Genomic DNA, 21,166 nt, shown 5'->3' on the forward strand with positions numbered 1-21,166 from the left:
GAACACATCGTCGCTGTGGTCTAGTGGTTATGACATTGCGTTGTGGCCGCACTAACCCACGTTCGAATCATGGCAGCGACATCCGCCTTATTGCCTCCACTACACACATTCACTACCATCGACTGCATTCGCACCATCCCACACAATCACCACTGCACTTCACACCAACCAATCCACAATTGACACTTCCAATTCAACTGAGTCCTCACTGACACCGGTGTCCCGTGACGACGCACCGACACAAGTCATAGACCGCATTCCGTCGCACACTTCCGATAGCGTACACAGCACGTCAGTCGTCATTTGACTTCATCTCAATTAATATTATATGATGATCATTGAAATTATTCGTATTGATGTGTCAAGAATTCCCAGATCAGTCCAATCTAATGCAGACAGAACACGATGAGCACAACTCAACGTGTTATATTCGGAATTTGAATTAGCCACAGAATGAAGCACAATGTAATCACAAATTGGTTCAAATAACACAACCGCTACAGCTTAAATGGGAATCCAGATTTCTGTAGTTTATTATTCATTTTCTCAGTAGGTCGGTCATGTGTCTGTCCGGTTGTGTATTGAGTATAGACTGTGTGTGATCTAGAATGTACTCATTAGTATTATAATTAACTACGGAAATTGGAACGGACTCATCTGAATCCTTGTAATATCTCTTCTAGTTGTGCACCAGATTTCAAACAGCTCCATATAGTGTTCGAAGAAATCCCCACTTGCAAAATATCCGACTGTCCACGATTTCACTCGATCGTGACGCCAATATGATCATTAGAATTAGTCGAGATGACGTGCTAACTACGAACTCCAATCATAGTCCAATTTAATAGAGACAGAACACGATGAGAACAACGAATGAGACAGTCGGTGGAAGATTGGTTTGACGTGATGCACCTCCACATGTGAGTGTCAACGTAGCTGTGGTTGATGTGGATGTGTATTGAGTAGGTGTGTAAGTTGGTTGTTGTTGTTGTTGTTGTTGTTGTTGCTGTTGTAGTAGTGTTTGTTGAATATGTTGTGATTCAGGATTCGTGGATGTTGGTGTTGTTAATTTGTTGGTTTCGGTGTTATTGTTGGGAATGACTGAGATTGTCGTTGGTGTGATGAAGGTGAGTGAGACGTGTGTGAAGTGTTCAGTTCTGTCGATTTGATTCGACAGAGTATTGATTTTTGTGTGTGGGTGCGTTGGTGTCGAGGTGACTGTGTGATGGAGATGGTGGGTGTGTTGTGATAGCGTGACGTTGGGTCGCGAACACATCGTCGCTGTGGTCTAGTGGTTATGACATTGCGTTGTGGCCGCACTAACCCACGTTCGAATCATGGCAGCGACATCCGCCTTATTGCCTCCACTACACACATTCACTACCATCGACTGCATTCGCACCATCCCACACAATCACCACTGCACTTCACACCAACCAATCCACAATTGACACTTCCAATTCAACTGAGTCCTCACTGACACCGGTGTCCCGTGACGACGCACCGACACAAGTCATAGACCGCATTCCGTCGCACACTTCCGATAGCGTACACAGCACGTCAGTCGTCATTTGACTTCATCTCAATTAATATTATATTATGAATCTTGGAATTAGTTTTACGTGTATGGGAAATTTTTTTTTTCTGTGTTTTTCACGTTGATTATTCATGAACTATATGATATCTTTTTTTATATCTGTTTACCTTATTGTGTTAGATTAGTAATCGTACATATTATATAATGACCGTTTATTCGGACGAGAATAAGCGATCTTTGCATGCGGAAATGTATTTTCATCTCTTATCAATTTGTTCAAATTCGTACAATCATTTTATGATATGGCTAAGTTATTTTTTTTTGTTCATTCAACCTTGTTGTTTGTATTTTCAAGGCTTAAACCTATCTTATTCACACATATTATGATTGTTATTATCGTCATCATTAGCATCATAACGCTTAAAAACATTTTCAGAAATTTATTCAACATCCACGCCATTTTACTAATTCATATTATTCTACATATTACGTGATTCGTGATTTGGAATTACATCATTACCTCTCTCATCTCATGTTAACCATATTTATTCCGATCATTATTCTTACAATTTCATTTAACGCTTCAAATTATTTAAGTCAACGCATCAGAATAGTCATCCCAAAATTAACGTTTCTATTTTCTTTTATATTGCTGTAACTTTAAATAATGTATGTTACCTTTTACTTTTCCACTTTTTGGATTACTAATTTGGATATATAATTGTAGAACCTAAAGAGGATTTATTGAAAAGATATATAATTTTGTTTACAATCCATTGATGATCATTTTACAAGTGTAAGGTCATGAGAATACATTTGAGAATGTCTTCAAATACTTGAATTAAAGAAACTGACAATCAATCCAAATATTGAAAATAAAATTAGATACACGATACCTTTAAAAAAACCGATACGTCAGAAAATGTAGCTTCTATAATTATCATTGGTTATTTATAGTAAGTAGGAGCTCATTGGTGCGAAATTAGAATTGATTGATGATAGAATTTAAAGTTTTAGATTAAACTATTTAATAATGATATATTCAAGAGTTATATTTATAAATTAGCTTCATAATGCGTACTGTTACAAACGTTGGAAACTATTACACTTGTAATTCACCGAATTGTTGTCATCCGTCATGTTGGGAAACAATAAGGAAATTAATGAATGGAATTCTTATATTTAGGGCTAAAAATTATTTATGGAAACGTATTGAAGATTCAGGTAATAATGTCATTATAATGGTTGATCAAGAGAAAATAAACATTACAGATATTCCATATCAGTTAATTTATGATTCATTTGCGCAATCAATATTTTCGGATTCACAATATGCTTATAGGTGTAAGTTCCTATTTGTCTGTTTTTGTATCTCATGAAATAACCTCATAAGCAAACAGATTTATCCCTTTGATCAAATTGTCATAAAATTACTGAATATTGACTAGGTTTATTGTCATCATTATATGACGATGTCTTATATAAACCCTGTTAGCAAAATAAGACTGACATTAATCTCATTAAATTCAGCGTTTAAAAAGTCTGTCATAACCAACACTTTCGTTCGTTTTCTTTCATTTAATGGATGAGTGTTGCATATTAGTGTGTAATTTCCATTAAAGATTTTATTTAAGGCATCTGGAGTTATTAACAACTATTTGATATAGTGGAACCCAATATTTTAGATACGAAACATGAATATACTGAAAGTTAGCATTTAAAGTTAAATCTCTACCTAAATTTATACGCTGTCATGCAGCAATGATATATTAAATAAAAGAAAAATGACAGAAAAACTTTGTTGAGACACACTTATGGAATATGGAAAAGATTGAGGGGTAACCTCGGACGCTAAATTATGTTAAATGAATTTAAATTGAGTATATGTTTTTGACATAAGAGTAAAGTTAAAATCACGTGTCCGGTAATGAACTAACAATATGTATATGAATTTTAAAACTGTAAATTCTGAACAATAATACGTCTGTAATCCTAAGAATTCTCATAGAAATAAAAACGTATGAACTGGGGACGAATATTATCTAACATGATAATATAATTTTGGATACTGTCTGATGATTTAAAACAAAGGGTAAAGAAATGTTCAATTAGAGCATTTAATTGCTTCCATATTAGCTACCAAGGTTTATCATAGCACCGATTTTAAACAGTACGAAGTAAAATCTACTAAACATTGATTATATGCTTATCCAAAAATAATTTAACTATTGGGTCCACTGCTTGATGAACTATTCCCATAGAACGGAAAATGTACAGTTTATGTTTAATTCATTCTTTAAGCTTTGGATTTTACTGACGCGCACGTCAGAAGTAATATCGATACAATTATCTATGTAAATGTAACCCTTAGATGTATACCAAAGGAAACTTAGTGTTACTGGAAAACCCTCTAGAAGTTATTTCTCTCTTCATTCTGATCTGTAGACATCTGTCGACATTTAATTTTAAGATAGACACGTATGCATTTATTACTAGCCATGGGAATAAGAGTTTTAGGGTGATAGTAACAGCCACTTATTTAGGTGATTTGGAATTAAGGTAAATAAAATAATAGGAATGGGAATGAGTAGAAAAATAATTGAAAGATTGATAAGAGATAATTCGGAAGTGACAAATTCGTTCCAATGGGTTCTAGTCTAATAAATTCACTAGGAATTTCGGAGTGTTCTGTTCTACTTACGCGTAACAACGAACAGATAAACATCGAATCAGTAAGTATGAGCACAGAGGTTATCATCTACGGTTCTTTATCACAAATAAGTATACTTACGGTTTGCTTCAAAAGAGTTAATCATCACTGTAAATGATTTCTAGTGAGTCTTATATACATAGATTTTATTGTTCTTCTCTTTGAAAGCGTTTGTAGTTCATAAGAGCTAAATATTTATACTTTCATTTAACATACCACTTGCATCCTCTATCTATTAAATGAATGTTTTTGCAAGCACCTTAATTATATTTGATACAAAAAAATATATAACTTTCGCCAAAGAATATGAACATTATTAAATAAACGATATGAATCAAACATTGATAATATGACATATGACATAAATTTTAGTTATTGAAAGGATGAATGAGGTCCCCTAATAACTTCTGGGATCATGTAACACTTTATTTGCGAATAATATGTGTGCAGTCCAAGACTTCATTTTGTGATTATTTATTTATTAATCAGTAAGACCCATTAAGTATTGTTTCCCAAACCATCAAAAATATTGTCATTGATTGAGATCATGAACCGACTGATGTTAGATCACCATTGAAGACCTGGAAGCATTGGACGGCCGTTTCGTCTTATTGTGGAACTCCTCAGCAGTGCATATCTACGATCTAGCTCGCGGGATCCGAACCCAGGGCGGGATTGTGGATGTTCACTGTTGAGGAGTACCACAATAAGACGAAACGGCCGTCCAATGCTTCCAGGTTTTCAATGGTGATCTAACATCAGTCGGTTCATGATCTCAATCAATAACTTAATAATCTCCACAACCCTATACTGAAAAATATTATCATCTAACAACTAGTTCAAATTAATCAACAATAGGTAAAATTCATATCTCGGAATGCTTTTTTTAAATGTCTAGTAGTTTATTTTAATTTAAAAATTCATTCATGTTTGTTTTAATTTTCGTTTTAGCTCCAAGATTAACAAATTATGCTTATTTCATGATGGAAAAATTAAAAAGATCTCATATAGAGAATAGAAAAATTAAAGAAGGTGAATTAATTAATGAAGATAATCAAGATATTAAGATTGATGAAGAATGTGTAAAAAATTCGGAAGAACATTTAATTGCTTTGAATTTACTTAAAAATCAATTGAAAAAGTGGAATCATATAGAACATGAAAGTCAATTAAAGTCTCCTTATGTCTGGATACCATCAAAGAAGTTAGATAAGTTAGAAAATAAACCAGTAAAGTAAGGGTTTTTGAATATATATTATTTAATCGTGTTTTGCAAGATAAGGTTTGACAGAGTATGTATTTATATGAATATATCAAAACTACTTACAATCCAGAAATAGTGATTATTTGTAGGTGATTACTCTAATAGATCTGTCAGTTTAGACTATTTCTTTCTTATAGGCACATGTTATTAATAATTGATTGATCACTGGGTGGTGATCAATGTCATGTGTTTCAGGTTCTTCTTAGTGCAGATCGAATCCTGTCAAAAAAGTTGCAATGTGGTCACGATTCTAGGTGACTTGACATTGCGTACACTATGTTGAGATAAGATGGTGGTTGAAGATGGTCAGCAGGAGACCTTGGATCCAGGTTTCGTGCTATTCAGCACTCGTCAGTAAGGTGTACCTGTTATTAATTAAATGAAATGTAATTTTTACAATATTCAATTTGATTGCTGACAATTTAGTAATTATTTCAGCAGAGAAAAGTAATAGTTTTCTACAACTTTTAATATTTGTTTTAGTAGACGGTTCACAATTGATCAGTAGATTTATCTGAATTCTAGAAAATCAGATTATTCATTACTGATTTTTAATCAAAGATTTTCTCGACTATATCTGAATTTTTCGATAACACAATTGTATTATTAAAAATCATAGTATCGAATGAAGCAACTGTTATATACTTCTGATTTTTAGAACCTCTTCAAGTAAGATCATGTCAAGAGGGAACATGTTTCTGAATTAACCGTATTGCTTAGATCTGTTAACAATATACTCGACACTATCTGCCGTTCAACTTATTAGATTAGAAAACATCTGATGGTAAAATTAGTGAAAAACACCATCTAATGAAATAACTAAGTTTCAGAATAAATAATCAACAGAACAAAGGATCTCATGTCCAACTGATTAAATCTCTGAGAGCAGAGAGCACAACACCTCCAAAATCTTCTCCCTGAGAAACAATATTCCCCATTATTTTGAGTAATTTATTTCATCATGTTAACATAAATATTCAGTAGACAGCGAGAAGTAAAACAGGTAGAAATGGAGTAACCTTACCGAACTGGGAGTCATGAGCATTGATCAATTATCACTTACAGTGATTCATTCACATACTAAAAACACAATTATTTCGTCTTTTATCTTATGGAATAAAAATCTTTGTAACATTCATTACATTAGATGTGAATCGAACAAAGAAAAAATTAAATAGTACTGGCCAACTATTTCGTACAACACACGTTTGTAATATAATAAGGTAGCAAAATATTAGCTTTATGAGTTACTGATCAATGAAATATTAAACATTTTTCAGTCTACCCGTTGAAAACCGATTCTATGTAGCGTTTGCTTATACATATATATCCGCAAACTATTCTAAAGTTGATATGATTTATCCCCTTTTAGATAATAAAATCTGAAGCAAAAACCATCCTAGAGACCACATAAAATTGTTTGGTGAATTTTATTGATACCAAGGCATTTATTAGAGCTTAATTTATCATTCTCTTCTTGAAAAAAGTTTAATGAAGGGCTTTATGTAATTTCTGAAACCACAAACATCCAAAGAGGACGATAAAGTAGTGTTTAGTTTTGGTACAAAATTCTTCTAGAGTGTATTAGATATTTGGGTTTGAGAAGCTTACCTGTACTTAAAGACTGCTTTCATTTAATTCTTATTCTGAAGTGTTATTCAGTTCAAAGTAGCATTAAGTATTATCGCATTTGGTTATAGTGGTATAAGAAAATATTGGAGGCAGTTAGTCTATTATTATGAATATCAAAGTCTAGTTTTTTTTTCTGGTACAAGCAATAATAGTATGCGCACTGCATAGGAGTCCAACGATAGAACGAAACGGCCGTCCAGTGCTTCCAGGTTTTCCATGGTGCTCTAGATTCAATGGACTCATGATCTCAACCATTAAAATAATAGTATTGCTGAAACTAGACACGATCTACTAAACTTCAAACCAAAAGGTATTTACTAAAACCTGTGTTATACTTTTAAAATAACTTCGTTTAAAATTGATAAACCACGTAGTAGAATCTTTTTAATGTGAAAGATTGACTCAGAACTTATTCATATATGATAGGTGTTAAATTTCATTCGGAACTGATTTTTGAAGAATTTCTTTTGAGTAATGATGGTGTTTGTCCTAAATAATAATTCCTTAGTAAATTATTACTCACCGAATTCAAGTAACAAATTTAATACCTTTAAGCGTGCCCACTGCTTTCTCTTTGACTTCAGTGTTGGTCCATTCGTATCTAATAGAGTACATATTGGAAGTACTGAAATTACAAGTTAGTATATCAAACTAAATTCTACTACTTCAAATTACCAAATCAACACTTGATTGTACTTAATTTACATGACAGTCAAAAATAGTTCTTGGGCTTTTATGTAACTATTACAGAAATTATTTCAGTACTTTTATTCCGAGACTTCAATTTAGTTCAAACAATTGAGAGATTTCCATGGATTTAATGTGAGAATAATTGCAAAGAGATTTCTGAACTTGACCATCCATTAACACGTAATTAAAGTACTTCATTTAAAAATGCGCAATTCAATGAAAGTGACTTTTTTACAACAATTATATCTATGGTTGTACAGCTTGATAATAGGTTCGTTGGAAAGAGACCATGTCACTAAACTTTATGGTTTTTATTTTCTTACGATATCCTATTAAAACCTTTTTTTTCAATAAACCACTTAGTCTGAACAGTGAAAGCAAAACACCTTTATTTATTTCATTCTGTTATCATCACAAAAATGATTTTATTAGACAGAAAAGATCTAAACAGAAAGGTAACGGGAATCCACTATTTATGTTGGCATCAAAGCCAGAAAAATGTCGGTCATTTGTTCGACAGATATCATCACGAAAAAAAGATGCGAATCAAACTCTAGTCAGTGATTACAAAATAAAAAGAAATGAACAAAATGATGTATTTGAAGAAACCTCTTGTATGGTAAGATAAAAACTATCATTCTGTAAACATTTTGTAAGATTTGTGAACTTTGTGTGAGTTAAACTGTTAGATTAATTGAAGTTAAATCCAGTAAACTGCGTCTGTCACGCGGAATAAACATCTGGAAACATTATCATACAGTGTTTGAGTATGGCAGTGTACGGCATAAATTAGAATAACAGATTAATTCTCACTAACCACTAGATTTCATTATTCGACCAGTGAAAATTGAGCACAATCTAAAATTAAACTTACATGCTATGTTGACATGATATTTTGGACCTCATACTTATTACTTATATAGTCGTAATATATTTAAACTTTATTCGGTTCTGGTTTGTTGGAAATTTAGGTTTTTTATCCTAGAAATGCTCTTATGCACGAAGTCATCAAATTTAATGTTCACTTAAAGAGTATTAGTCCTGGTCGAGTTTTACACGCTCACCGTTCCCGATTTGGTCGACTGATTGAAATTAAACTTGGATGCAAACAATTTACTAAGTCAAAAATTTTGCATTAGCATTATATTTGGACTTTAATTTTCACTCGATTCCAGTAAAGTGCCGTATTGGTTTGCTAAAGGTTTTCTAGCCTGTGTATATTACCACTAACTAGTGAATAGGTGATTTACAAATATAAGCAAATAGCTATATCAGATCTAATTCACTAATTACTATTAAAAGGTCATCATGGATTTAGAATATTCTCTTAACGTTTAACTACTTTTAGTATTGAAAAGATGATCATATACCCACAAATGGATGAATATATAAAAAGACTCAGAAAACTGTATTGCTTTATATGGATCTATAAATTAATTGATTCTTTGAGCCTAATGTATTGCCTTTTACACCATTAAATGATTTATTTGTTAGACAAAACGTCAGTTTTGGATTATGCACTCAGTGACAATCAGTTGGTATTAGAATATAGTTCAGGGTGAATCCTTATTAAGGTAACATTAGACGTCTGTTGACTAGATTGGAAAATGTATTATAAAACTTGTTACGTTTTATTCAATTTACTGATAAGTTAATTGCTAAACCTTATTGACTACATTTATAGATTAGTCTACACTACATCATACTATACAGTTTAAATTACCTATTAATTACAGAAGATAATAAGTAAGATTTGGGGTAAATTTAGTTTGTTTAGATAGAACTAGCCGAATGTGGTCATCTGTAATTAAAAGTACATTATATCTAGAGTGAATAACGTAAGTGTAACAATATTTAGAATGTTTCATTAGAATAATATTATAACATATCATCTATACTCTTCTGTTTGGAACAAAGTTTAATCAGTCAAATATACAAATAGAGTTGACGATTGTACTAAATTAACACAAGAACTAGGGAAATGACAGAAAAGCTCCAAAACTTGCTATCGAAATTTGTTCATAATGACAATAGCGCATAAAATTTAAAACAAACTTAAACAAGACCTATTTTCAGATTTGATAATTATGAATGATGTAGTCATAGTGACTTATAAGGATAGAATGATGACAAATGAATAAAACCGTAATTTAAATACTTAGCAGGGAACATATAGTATCTAATAAAATAAAAAACACACAACTTAATATTTAGTTTACAAGAAGCTATTCCATTTCATTACCAATTCTGAAAAATCAATAATCAATGCACTTTTGTCAATATTTTAGGTAATTTTAAAATCAATCATTGAATTACCTTAACACTTTACACTTACCTTAACACTTATATAAACTTTGATTTATTTTACCTTTTACACATCATTATTCAGATAGATCCTTCAAGTGAATTATATTTTTTTTAATTAAAAATTTTGTAAATAATTGAAATAAATCAAATCTGATGGTATTGTATTTCTTTTTTAAAAATAATTTTACCATTTTGCAGAACAGAAATTGAAACTAAAATAATGATTTTTGTAAGCAATGATGGATAGTGGCTAGCAGTGGAATCCTGCTGACGAGTCCCAAATAGAACGAAACGCGCATCCTGGGTTCTACTACTAGCCACTACCCATCATTGCCTACAAAAAGCTTGTGAATTAAGGCAATATCTAGGCATACGCACAGTATGCACATATGCCAATAACAGACTGATCAATTGCAGTCTTAAAAACCTCAGTGGGAAGATACAAGCCAAACAATACCAAGTGAATGTAAAGTAATGATTGTTTAATTATTTTCATTTAAATAATCAAACCGAAATGATTTAATATTTTGATGGTGTTGCATCTACTCACTTGAATAGGTGGATCGGTTCACATTTCATTATCATTCTAAACAAGTTTGTTTTCTGTCAGGAGAGGTTTTATGGAGATTTTAGAAATTTCAATAGTTGAAATCATGGGTCAGTTGAAACTAGACCACTATGGAAAACGTGCAAGCACTGGACAGCCGTTTGGTCCTATTGTGGGACTACTCAGCAGTGCGCGTCCACAACCCTGCCCCCACGAGAGTCTGAACCCAGGACTTATCAGTCTCGTGCGTGAGCGTTTAACCATTAGACCACTTAGCCGGCATCCAACGGTGTTAATGTCTAACTTCAATTAATCCACGAAATTGTTTTTATTAATCAATTCCAAGAAGCCATCTTTTATGATTATCGTTTTGTTTAATAATATTTGGAAAGATGCAGTTAGATATCTTGTGTACTAGAAATATTAGTCATATTGTAGTGAACAAGAACACAAGTGGGGACAGTCGAATGTATTTGGGCACAAAATTACAGCACATCTCACTGAAATCTGAGAACCATACAGTAAAAAATTAATTTGCAAAATATCACTTAATTGCCTCAATGTTGACTGTTCCTTTAGCAAATACCAGTCCATCGTCTCAGATTTCATTGATCATGCATTTTCCGTTTCCATTTTTCTCTTTCGATCTTCCACTGAAATACATTCTATGTCTGATCATCGTTGAATACTACTTATGTGAATATAAATATCTCATACCACAATACGAGTGGCAACTTTAGAACAAAACGATACTCTGATTCATTAATTATCGGTTATTTGCATGATATTAGAAGTTCTGATTATAGCCAAATGTTTATACATTTTTCTTATATTTTAGCCACGATGGATGATATCCTGTCATATAAGCGAACAAGCCCTAAGGGCAAGATTGTTACCCTTGGCTCGAGCACAAATACGTCGACATATTCAACAAGGAAGTCTTATATTGTGTCCTAGCACAAGTAACATTGAATCAGACAGAAGGTCAGAAAAAAGAATTTCTGACAGTAAGGTTTCATTAACAAAAATCTCAGAAGATGTATGTGGTTTCGAAGGAGATGACCAGCAAATGTTAGTACTTTATGTCAATAGAAAATTTTTGTTTCTAGATTAAATAGAAACAGATATGGTGGTTGTGTATATAAGTGTTTAAGTCTATTCGTTGTGGCTATTAAGGGCCATTATTTATCAATCTCAATCGACATATGCCTTTTATGAACAGATTGTTCCCATGTAGCCAAGCGGTCATAAGTTTAATAACATTAGTTTTTAAACATCAACACTGGGATCCAGGCACCTACACCCAACAATTCCCAAATATGTCAAAAATAGGCTTCCTGGATTCCACTCTCAGTCAAAACCGGAATACGCTAGTTGCCTAGGCAGAGACTTATATATTTATCTTAAGTACGCGCATACTAAGAAAGTACTGATCATGTATGAAAGCATAAAACTCTTAATTGCATTTAGACAACTTTAAACCTGTGGATCCTTGACTACTTAATCCATTCGCTAACATCTGAAATACCAGTTAGTTTTTGAATAATCATTTGCTTGGAATAAATTCGTGTAATTGCCCTAGAAACGTATCCTATGTTTGAAGACTAATGATACCACCTGGTTGCCGAATACGCCACTTTTGAACTGTAAGTCAAACGCTCCATTTATTGACCCACCCCTCCATAACATCAAAAATCAAGTGATGTCGTTCCATGTGCTTTCGAAGACCGTGATTTTGGCTGTCATTGGATCGAACTTTGCTGATCTTAGAAGTCACTAGTATCCAATGAGATATCTAAAGGAGTATCAACTGAAGGAGTGTGAACTGATTTATATTCAGTAGTCATAGTTCCTAATTCTATGTAAATAAAACTGATAAAAACGTGAATTATATTTAAAGTATTAGACAGCAAACAAACGTCGATGTCGCTGTTTAAATAGTATATAAATTTCAACGAGAAACATATTAGGCTATTGCTTTACTTATAAAGTACACCAGAGACTGGAGTATTGAAGTATTTCAATGAGATAGTCTTAATAACACAAATTAGTGTGAAGTTACCGCTACTGTTACAGTGAGTACTGTGGTTAAGTTATTTTTATTGGTTAGATCAACTTAATAGTTTAACTCTTTAGCCATATAACACGATTACTTGATAACCAACCGTCAAACTGAACTTCATCTCTAAACTACCATTGATTATTAAACCACCAATCTAAGAGTTAAACAAACTGCAAAAGATAGGTTAACTATTTATATGTGTGGTAGTTTATATAAAATAATCCATTTTAGATAGCATAAAGTGGATAAAAACTGGAGAATTTTAAACCTCGAAATATTATACCTAATTCATAACCCTTTTATAAGTTGGAATATTATGAAAATATCGTTACGCGTAATCTCAATTTCTTTGAGTTTATTTATGATACGAGCTTAAATTTAACCAATTAGTTCCATTATTGTGAAACACATCACAAATATCCTACTCTGTTTCTGATTACAATTTCGAATTAATTCAGAAAGCTAATAATTAAAATGATCTCGTCCTTTTGCAATGGATATATGAAAAAGACTCATTCGCTCAAGTGATTTCATATCACACTTTGTGAGTATCATTGCTACTATGCTTGAAATGAAACTGATGGAGTCAGTAAACACTAGATCAAAGAATGGTTTTAATTCTGAGAATGAAACATCATAACATTATTTAGATATCATGGATTATCACAAAACTATGGGTGACCCAGAAGTTTATTGAAATGAAGGCATGAAACCTAGGCATAGAAGTTCGATCTCGACTTAAGATAATCGAGACCAAAAGTGTTAGGTTTGAATCCTGTGTGCGAGATCGTGGATTCATACTACTGAGGAGTCCCACACTAGGAAGAAACAGTCAATCAATGCTCCCAGGTTTTCAATGGTGGTTTAACATTGATCAGTTCATGATTTTGATGAAATAAAAAAGGTTCTTTTTATAACTCGTTCCTGATTATCTTAGCGATAACAAGTATTATATAGTTATTCTTTTAGTTTTCACTGTAAAGGTTAGCAATAAAACACTGAAATGTATCATTCTTTTGAAATTTGATTTAATCATTTTAGTTTATTCACTAGAGAACTTACCATACCAAACCAGAAACTTATTTCTTTTAATGAATCATTGAAGTCAAATGGGGTAAATTTGGAACAGCGCCAGCACACTAAACCGTATTTCTTGAACGAACTATTAAAATCTCAGTGTTCTAGACATGATAAACGAAAAGTTTCTGATTCTCCATTTCAAGTAAGTCGGATTGTTTTGAATTTTAGTCGTTTGTTTTATATTACTAAAATAAAGAGAGTAGTTATCATAGAGATATGTTTCACACTTAACATTTCTAGTTGAATTTACACTAGCAACGAAATTAAATACAACTTCCTTTGTAGAAGTCTCCTTATCACTAAATTCATATACATATGTATGATTATATTTTAATAAACACTCAAGTAAAAATTTATGATTTTTTATCCGACAAGATAACAATTCATTCTGTGTATGAATGGTCGGTATATCTTAAAAAGCTATTTGGAAAACCGTCATGGATTATCAGTAATCGCCTAAATTTAATTTATAATAATATAATAATAATATAATACAATATATAATATAATGATAATATAATATGTAATATATTATGTAATATAATAATATTAGTAACCTTTATAGACAAAGCATTTCAAGTAATTATGCGTACATTTCATCTCATAAACAATTGTATTCCGAAGAAAAATTGTTTTTCACTTCGAAGATTGATTAATTGGTCATGTTCATTCATTCCTTTATTCGGCAAACTACTCATCAACTTATAAATTAATAACAAATGAATATTGATCTACTTAAAATTTATGAAAAAAATCCAGTTGGCCAGTTTTTATTTCTCACTTAATATCTGTTCTATAATTTAAACTTATCAGTCAAATACACCGGTATACATGGTGATAAGTTGATGTAATTACACACTAACAACTAAATTAATCGATCATATTTATGAATTAATACTGAACTAACTTTACAATCTATTTTTACTCAACACAAATCGAACACAAAATAAACATTCATCAAATGATCACCATTTTAAAAAAAACATGTTTTAGTGTTGTACTCATTTATCAGCTAATTAAAATAACCAATTGTGTCGCTGAATAAAAATAGAATTCGGCGAAGAAAATCTCCTTTTTGACGAGATCATTTACAGTTTAAGTAAGTGATTTAATCGGGAAGAAACTTCTCTTCGCTTAATTCCTTTTATTTTTATTCATCCATCAGCTTTTATTATTAAATAAGGTGCCGTTTTTTTCAATTTATTATTTATATTACTCAGGAACAAGATGAATTAAAAGCAAAGTCACATCTGTTAAGTGACCTGTTACTATTTCAACAGTTCAGACTAAAAAGATCTGAGCCAACTCCTCCGCACTATTATATGAGTTCTATTGATAATCTACAAAGTTTATACATGAACCGATGTTATACATCACCAATTAATTGGCCATCTTTATTACCTAAAAATTCAGAGTTGAAAGAAACAAGCTACAATTTAGGTGAAATGATTCCATCTTCATCTAGCCAAGAAAAGTACTACACTAATGATATAATACAATCAAGAAATTTATGTAAGATCTAAGAAATCATGTTTGCTTTCTGAATTATATTTTCTAGAAATTTGATATTAATGTAATTTAGAAATTTTGTAGTGTTATAAGTTATCTGCGTTTGAATGTCCCAATGTGGTGCGTGCTACTTATATTGGTGTAAGTAGTATATGACGCGAGTTAAAAACGTAATGTCTGGCAGCAGAAGATGGGAGAAGATCAAAAAAGAAAGAGCGGGAACACAATGCGATTTGTAAGAAAACGTATGAACAATGAAATATGAGACAATGAATTGATGTTCGCAACAGGAACAGATCGGTTTGATATGATGGATTAATAATTTGCAAATTAACGATTTGCTATATGGTTTTCCTATTTTACCGAGAAACTGTAATTCTCTGCAGCTCGGTTGTCCCAACCCGTGTTCTGTCCACTACACTAAGATTAAGCAACTTTGATGTATTATTTACATCTCGTATTTCATTGCTCTTAGTTTTTCCATCATATCTTATTTTTAAACAAAGTGTGGTAACTGATAGGCAAACCGATATATGATTATTGAATTCTTTCGAGATTGATTTTATCAGTCTGTGCTAATAAAATATGAAATCACAAGCTTTAGAAAAACTCGTATCTACCAAATCCGAATTGGTTGTTGGTAAATAGGGTGTTGGATTTTGAAATAATGAATGAATTGTAAGTGATGTATGATAATTTAAGTTGAACTATCAACATGAATGTATGTCAGTTGAATTGACATGTCCCATATATATTATGAACAAGAACTTATGTTGAATTCTTCTATTATCAATCATTGACTAAAATAGCAATTGTACAAAATGTATTACATCTCATAATTGACACTAACTAATAATAATAGTTTAAAACTAAAAGTTCACGAAATTACATTTCTTAAAATATCAGTTTTTCTATTTCACATTTTGTCTGGGTATTGTAATCTGTTTGAATATAATTTAATTTTAAGAAACAAATCGAGGTAGTAATCGAATTCATGATTCCAAATGAAAGTCAGAAATTTTGAAAAGTTCTAGAAAATATGAACATTCACGTTGAATACTTTTTATATTCATAATTGATTGATCACTGGGTGGTCATCAATATCATGTGTGTCGAGTCCTTATTTAGTGCAGATCGAATGCTATCGACCATGTTGTAATGTGGCCACCAGTCTAGGTGACTCGACACTGCGTGCACTATATATTGAGATTAGGTGGTGGTTGGAGGTAGTCGACAAGGTTGGCAAATAATCATCCATATCTGACATTACAAACAAGGAGATATCCCAAGAACATTTTGGTCAGCTATTGCCAAATGATAAATAATAACTTCATTGTAAAGGTTTAGAGTTAACCGGTTTGACAAAGCCACAAATTTTTGAATAAGTAAATATAACCAGCTAAGTAAATAATGTTAACTTTCAAAAGACATAAAATATTGATTTGAATTATTGGCTATTTTCATGAATTCCATTCAACAAAATTACTAAAACACAACACTATTATTTTCCATTATCTATAGTCCCTACAAGTACTTATATTTCTATTTTTTCAAACAATCATACTGAACCAAGATACTGTTTCTGATTTATTTTTAGTGGAAAACGAGAATTCATTATCTAATATAAATGATTCATTTGAAAATGGTTCAAATTCAGTTGCTATATGGCAAATAATGCCTGGGAGACTACTTCGCAGATCTAAAACTCAGTATATATTGAATAAAAGTCAACAACTGAAAAATGATCAAATTTGTACGGATAATTTGAAACAAACAAAGAATGAATTGAAATTAAATTTTATGATTGGTAAATTACTTATAAAGTCATTAACAGATGAATAATTCTATTTGATGGTTTCTGTTAACGCTGTTCATAAAATAAAAATAATCGAATGACATCATCAAGTTGATTCACTGAGAAACGATATAGAAACATTCAGTGAAAGGGTTTCGAGCTACTTAGACTACTAAGCGTAGAAGGACCTTGGCCGACATAATCTAGTAAACTCTAAAGATAAGATAAAAACGGCATTAGTTATTACTCAGTAATCAGTTAGTAGAAATCTAGAATAATTTAACTTATAATGGATTCCGTTCATATAGAGGTTCTTCTTATGATGTTGTTTTTTCTAAAACTTACATGAAGTCTATAAAATTATTCTGTCTACCTGAAATAAATCGTACTGTATTACATTTCGTTTGTTTAATTCCAATAAGTGCTTACAAATCATACTATGATCTACCGAGTGAATTCTACAGTGTCATCTTATCAGCTATCATGATAAAAGAATATTTAATTACTTTGTTCACTCAATATATTTATATTATAAGAGAGAATCATAGTAAGAAATGCATTTAAGGAAATCATATGCTCACAAAAATTGATAATTGTAGTCTTGAATATCAATAAAAGGGATTAATTTAAATATTCCACGCTAATCACTAATTGACAATCGAAAAATAAAATTATTTGACAAGAGAAAACAGAGGATTAAAAAGTAACAATGTACATATTCAGACAAGAGAAGCAAAACATTTGATTCCAAGAAATCAGTCTTGGGAAGAATAAGATTATTCACAGCTTTACAAGTTTAAATCACACGACACCACTGAAAACGATTATGGTATGAATAGATTGTATTTTCAATGTCAAGATATACTCCATACTAATATGAGGTAATAGCTACATTAATAGAAGTATGTGAAATGAAAATTCCGATGAATCATTTCATACTTCCTTTCAAACAATGTAGCTATTCTCTCATTTTAATTCCAACACACCATATTACATAATATTTCAAACTCAATGTGCATAGAAATTCTCATGGTTGTTTCGCATTTTCAGTAAAGTAAAATCTGGAGTTTGCCAGTTATGCTTAATTGGAGTAAAAAGATAACTTACTATGGAGAACTAATTGACTAAACATGATAAATTATCAAATGACAGTTTATGTTTAATTTAAAGACTAATTCTTTAAGATGTATAACCATTGGGCTCCATCTGGATCTTTTTTAGTGTTGCTATCGGTCTCAAGCCCAGATAAAGGAGTACTGTGTACGAGGAAAAAGTGAAATCCAACCGGAAAAATCTCATATACATCAATTGTATAAAAATGATATCTGTATTTGTAGACAATGCACTTCTAGGTAAAGTTGATAGAGAAACCTTCGTATGCCTAATAAAACTTAAGACGAATAGCATATTGACTAATAATCATTCGATTTATTACACTTTACTCGTCTATTATTTTCTTCAAATGACAGATCATTTGTTTACTTTATTCAATACTGATCGGTATAAATTAGATTAAAATCATTTTCAATAGATTGCAAGGTAAAGTTTGAACAAGTTTGTGGTTATCAACCACACTAAATTCACACAGAGTACTTCGAAATATGATCTCCAATTGCATATCATTTTATTAAAAAAAGAAAGCGAAACGATCCTGTTTTCAGAAATGAGATTAATAATTCCACTGTAATTCTGTTCAAATAAGTATTAAGTCAATTGACTAATCTATCGTGTATCCTTTCAGTCAACATTTTCACCCACCTGGATTAGCTGAACATAAACAAGTCTCTCCTGATTGGTGGATATTATTTCGCTTAATTATTTCTGTTGTCTGGTGGTAATACGACTTATTGAATTTCCTTGATGTTAATAAACAGTGCTCTTGTAGACTAAATCTATATCTCCAAACAATTTAAGTTTTCATCTTTAACCTTTTTCTATCTAGTTTCCTCATTTATCATATCATATATTTAGGAAAATTTCCGCTAAAAATCATAGATAATGTATTATTTAAAACTTGTCACCAATGATTCCATTTTGGATAACACTAAAATCGAAAAAAATACATCATTTATACAGAGCTTGATATTTGGAATCAGTATGCAAGAAGTGGTTCAGCTAGATCTTATCAGCTTTCGTTAAAACGGCTTCTTTGAAACATTTCAGTAAATTGATTTGCTTACTTACTGAAACAAACAGAGTACTTTTATTTTCTATCGTTTGTAAATTTCAAAAAATAACAGCTATCATAAAGTTTTAACTGTCCTATTGTATTTTTAGAGAATGTTAATAATCAACACCACAGGAAGAAATCACTGGATTCAAACGTTATCAATTGTACTTCAGAAGTGGAACTCTTGAGGCCAACAGAAGGTACACATGAACAAGATAATGACGGCTTTAGTGAGAATAGAAGCCGTTTCAATAATTCCTACTGGTCTAGCCGACGTCATCCAGGTTATATTGAACGTATGCATACAATAGGTTCTGTTTCAGATCGTAAAAGATTACTTCAAGACAACAATAGTAAAAACAATAATGACAGAAATTACATCGCTCTAGAGAAATACAAATTTGTCGATTCAGTTGATTTGATCATCTTGAAACCTAAAACAAAATCTTTTCTACCACAAATACGTCATTCTGTCTCAACAGAAAAACACTGGAACAAAAATATATTGGGACTTAATTCCTTTGATTTGACTGATCAAACTAATCATTCCAGTTCATTACCAATGTTAATTAAACCACCACCGCCTAGTCCGGATGTAAAGTTTTTAGATTTCTCATGAAATATCGAAAAACTACATATATAGATAAAACAAGTGTTCTCTTACTTTAAGTCAGTAGATATTATTTTCATTTTTGTAAACACAAAACTGGTACTTGATTTTCATGACTGAGTCATGCTACTACTAGACTACATAGATAGTTAGACTTTATTTTCACTCATATCACTAACAGACTGATTAGACTTGATTAGTGAAAGTTGATAGTCAATAAAGATTGAGGCTGATTACTTAAATTTTATTCTTAAAAAGAAATTGATAGGTAAGTTTATTTTAGTGATTAAAAAGTCACTAATTATAACCTTCACATGATATAGCCCATAGATAATCCATCTTGCACGATAACTAGTCTGTGAAACATTTTTGTACAGACTGAGTAACTTATGAGATACAACCTAATCAAGCCAAGTAAAATCGAATTGCTGATATTTATTGTGATATCTTTATGGTGATTAAAAAGTATTCATATATGTTGAGTGTTGCTAGACTGAAATACATAGAAAACCACTATATAATATTACAACGATCAACTGATCTCATTTATTTTGAAAATGATATCCGTAATTATGATAGATCAATTCATTATGATGTGTGAAAGATGTGATATAGAACTCTGATATATTAAAACACTGAAAAAAAGCGAATAAATCAAAAAGTTGGCAGTATAATAAAAGATTTATTGATTTTTATAACATTAATTGTATTTACAATTGATTGATCACTGGGTGGTGATCAATGTTATGCGTCTCAGGTCCTTCCGAGTGCAGATCGAACCCTATCAACAAAGTTGCAATGTGGTCACTATCTAGGTGACTTGACATTACGTACATCATGTTGAGATTAGATGGCGGTTGGAGGTAGTCGAACTTAAAATCTGTAGGAAATATAACCCAAATTTTCTTCACGTCTCTCAGGATATGCGGTGTATTGTAATTCAATGCTTTTCCATCAAATTTGTCAGTAAGTTGAAATATAAAAGTGAATATTATAGCCTGTATCTTGTTAAATGAGATTAGCAGTGTCGTTGTAATCACTTAAAATCATTTCTAAAATGATTATCATCATAAAAGTGAGTAATGCCTTCTAATGACAGTATTTGTTTGCGTTCATATACCATTTAAAGGTCAGTCAAATAAATGAAAAACGTTTTTATTGGGATAAAGGTTACCATGAAATAACCGATAAAGTTCAACATATAAAATGTTCAAACTCTTAATTACGAATGTAAAACTAAAAATATTTTTATT

General features: G+C 31.3%; 1 protein-coding gene across 1 annotated transcript; it reads left to right on the forward strand.

Annotated features, from left to right (window-relative positions):
- Nucleotides 1–2,610: 2,610 nt before the first annotated feature.
- Nucleotides 2,611–19,952, forward strand: MS3_00010090 (uncharacterized protein; the record flags this gene model as incomplete). The annotated part of the gene is made up of 8 exons (XM_051218426.1): nucleotides 2,611–2,881; nucleotides 5,199–5,481; nucleotides 8,266–8,452; nucleotides 11,526–11,758; nucleotides 13,791–13,971; nucleotides 15,050–15,341; nucleotides 16,936–17,145; nucleotides 19,411–19,952. The coding sequence occupies 8 exons, from the start codon at nucleotides 2,611–2,613 to the stop codon at nucleotides 19,920–19,922; spliced, it is 2,169 nt and encodes a 722-aa protein (XP_051073625.1). The 3' UTR covers nucleotides 19,923–19,952.
- Nucleotides 19,953–21,166: the final 1,214 nt, after the last annotated feature.

The sequence above is a fragment of the Schistosoma haematobium genome, chromosome 1, assembly GCF_000699445.3.
Source record: "Schistosoma haematobium chromosome 1, whole genome shotgun sequence".
In the NCBI taxonomy this organism is placed as follows: Eukaryota; Metazoa; Platyhelminthes; class Trematoda; order Strigeidida; family Schistosomatidae; genus Schistosoma; species Schistosoma haematobium.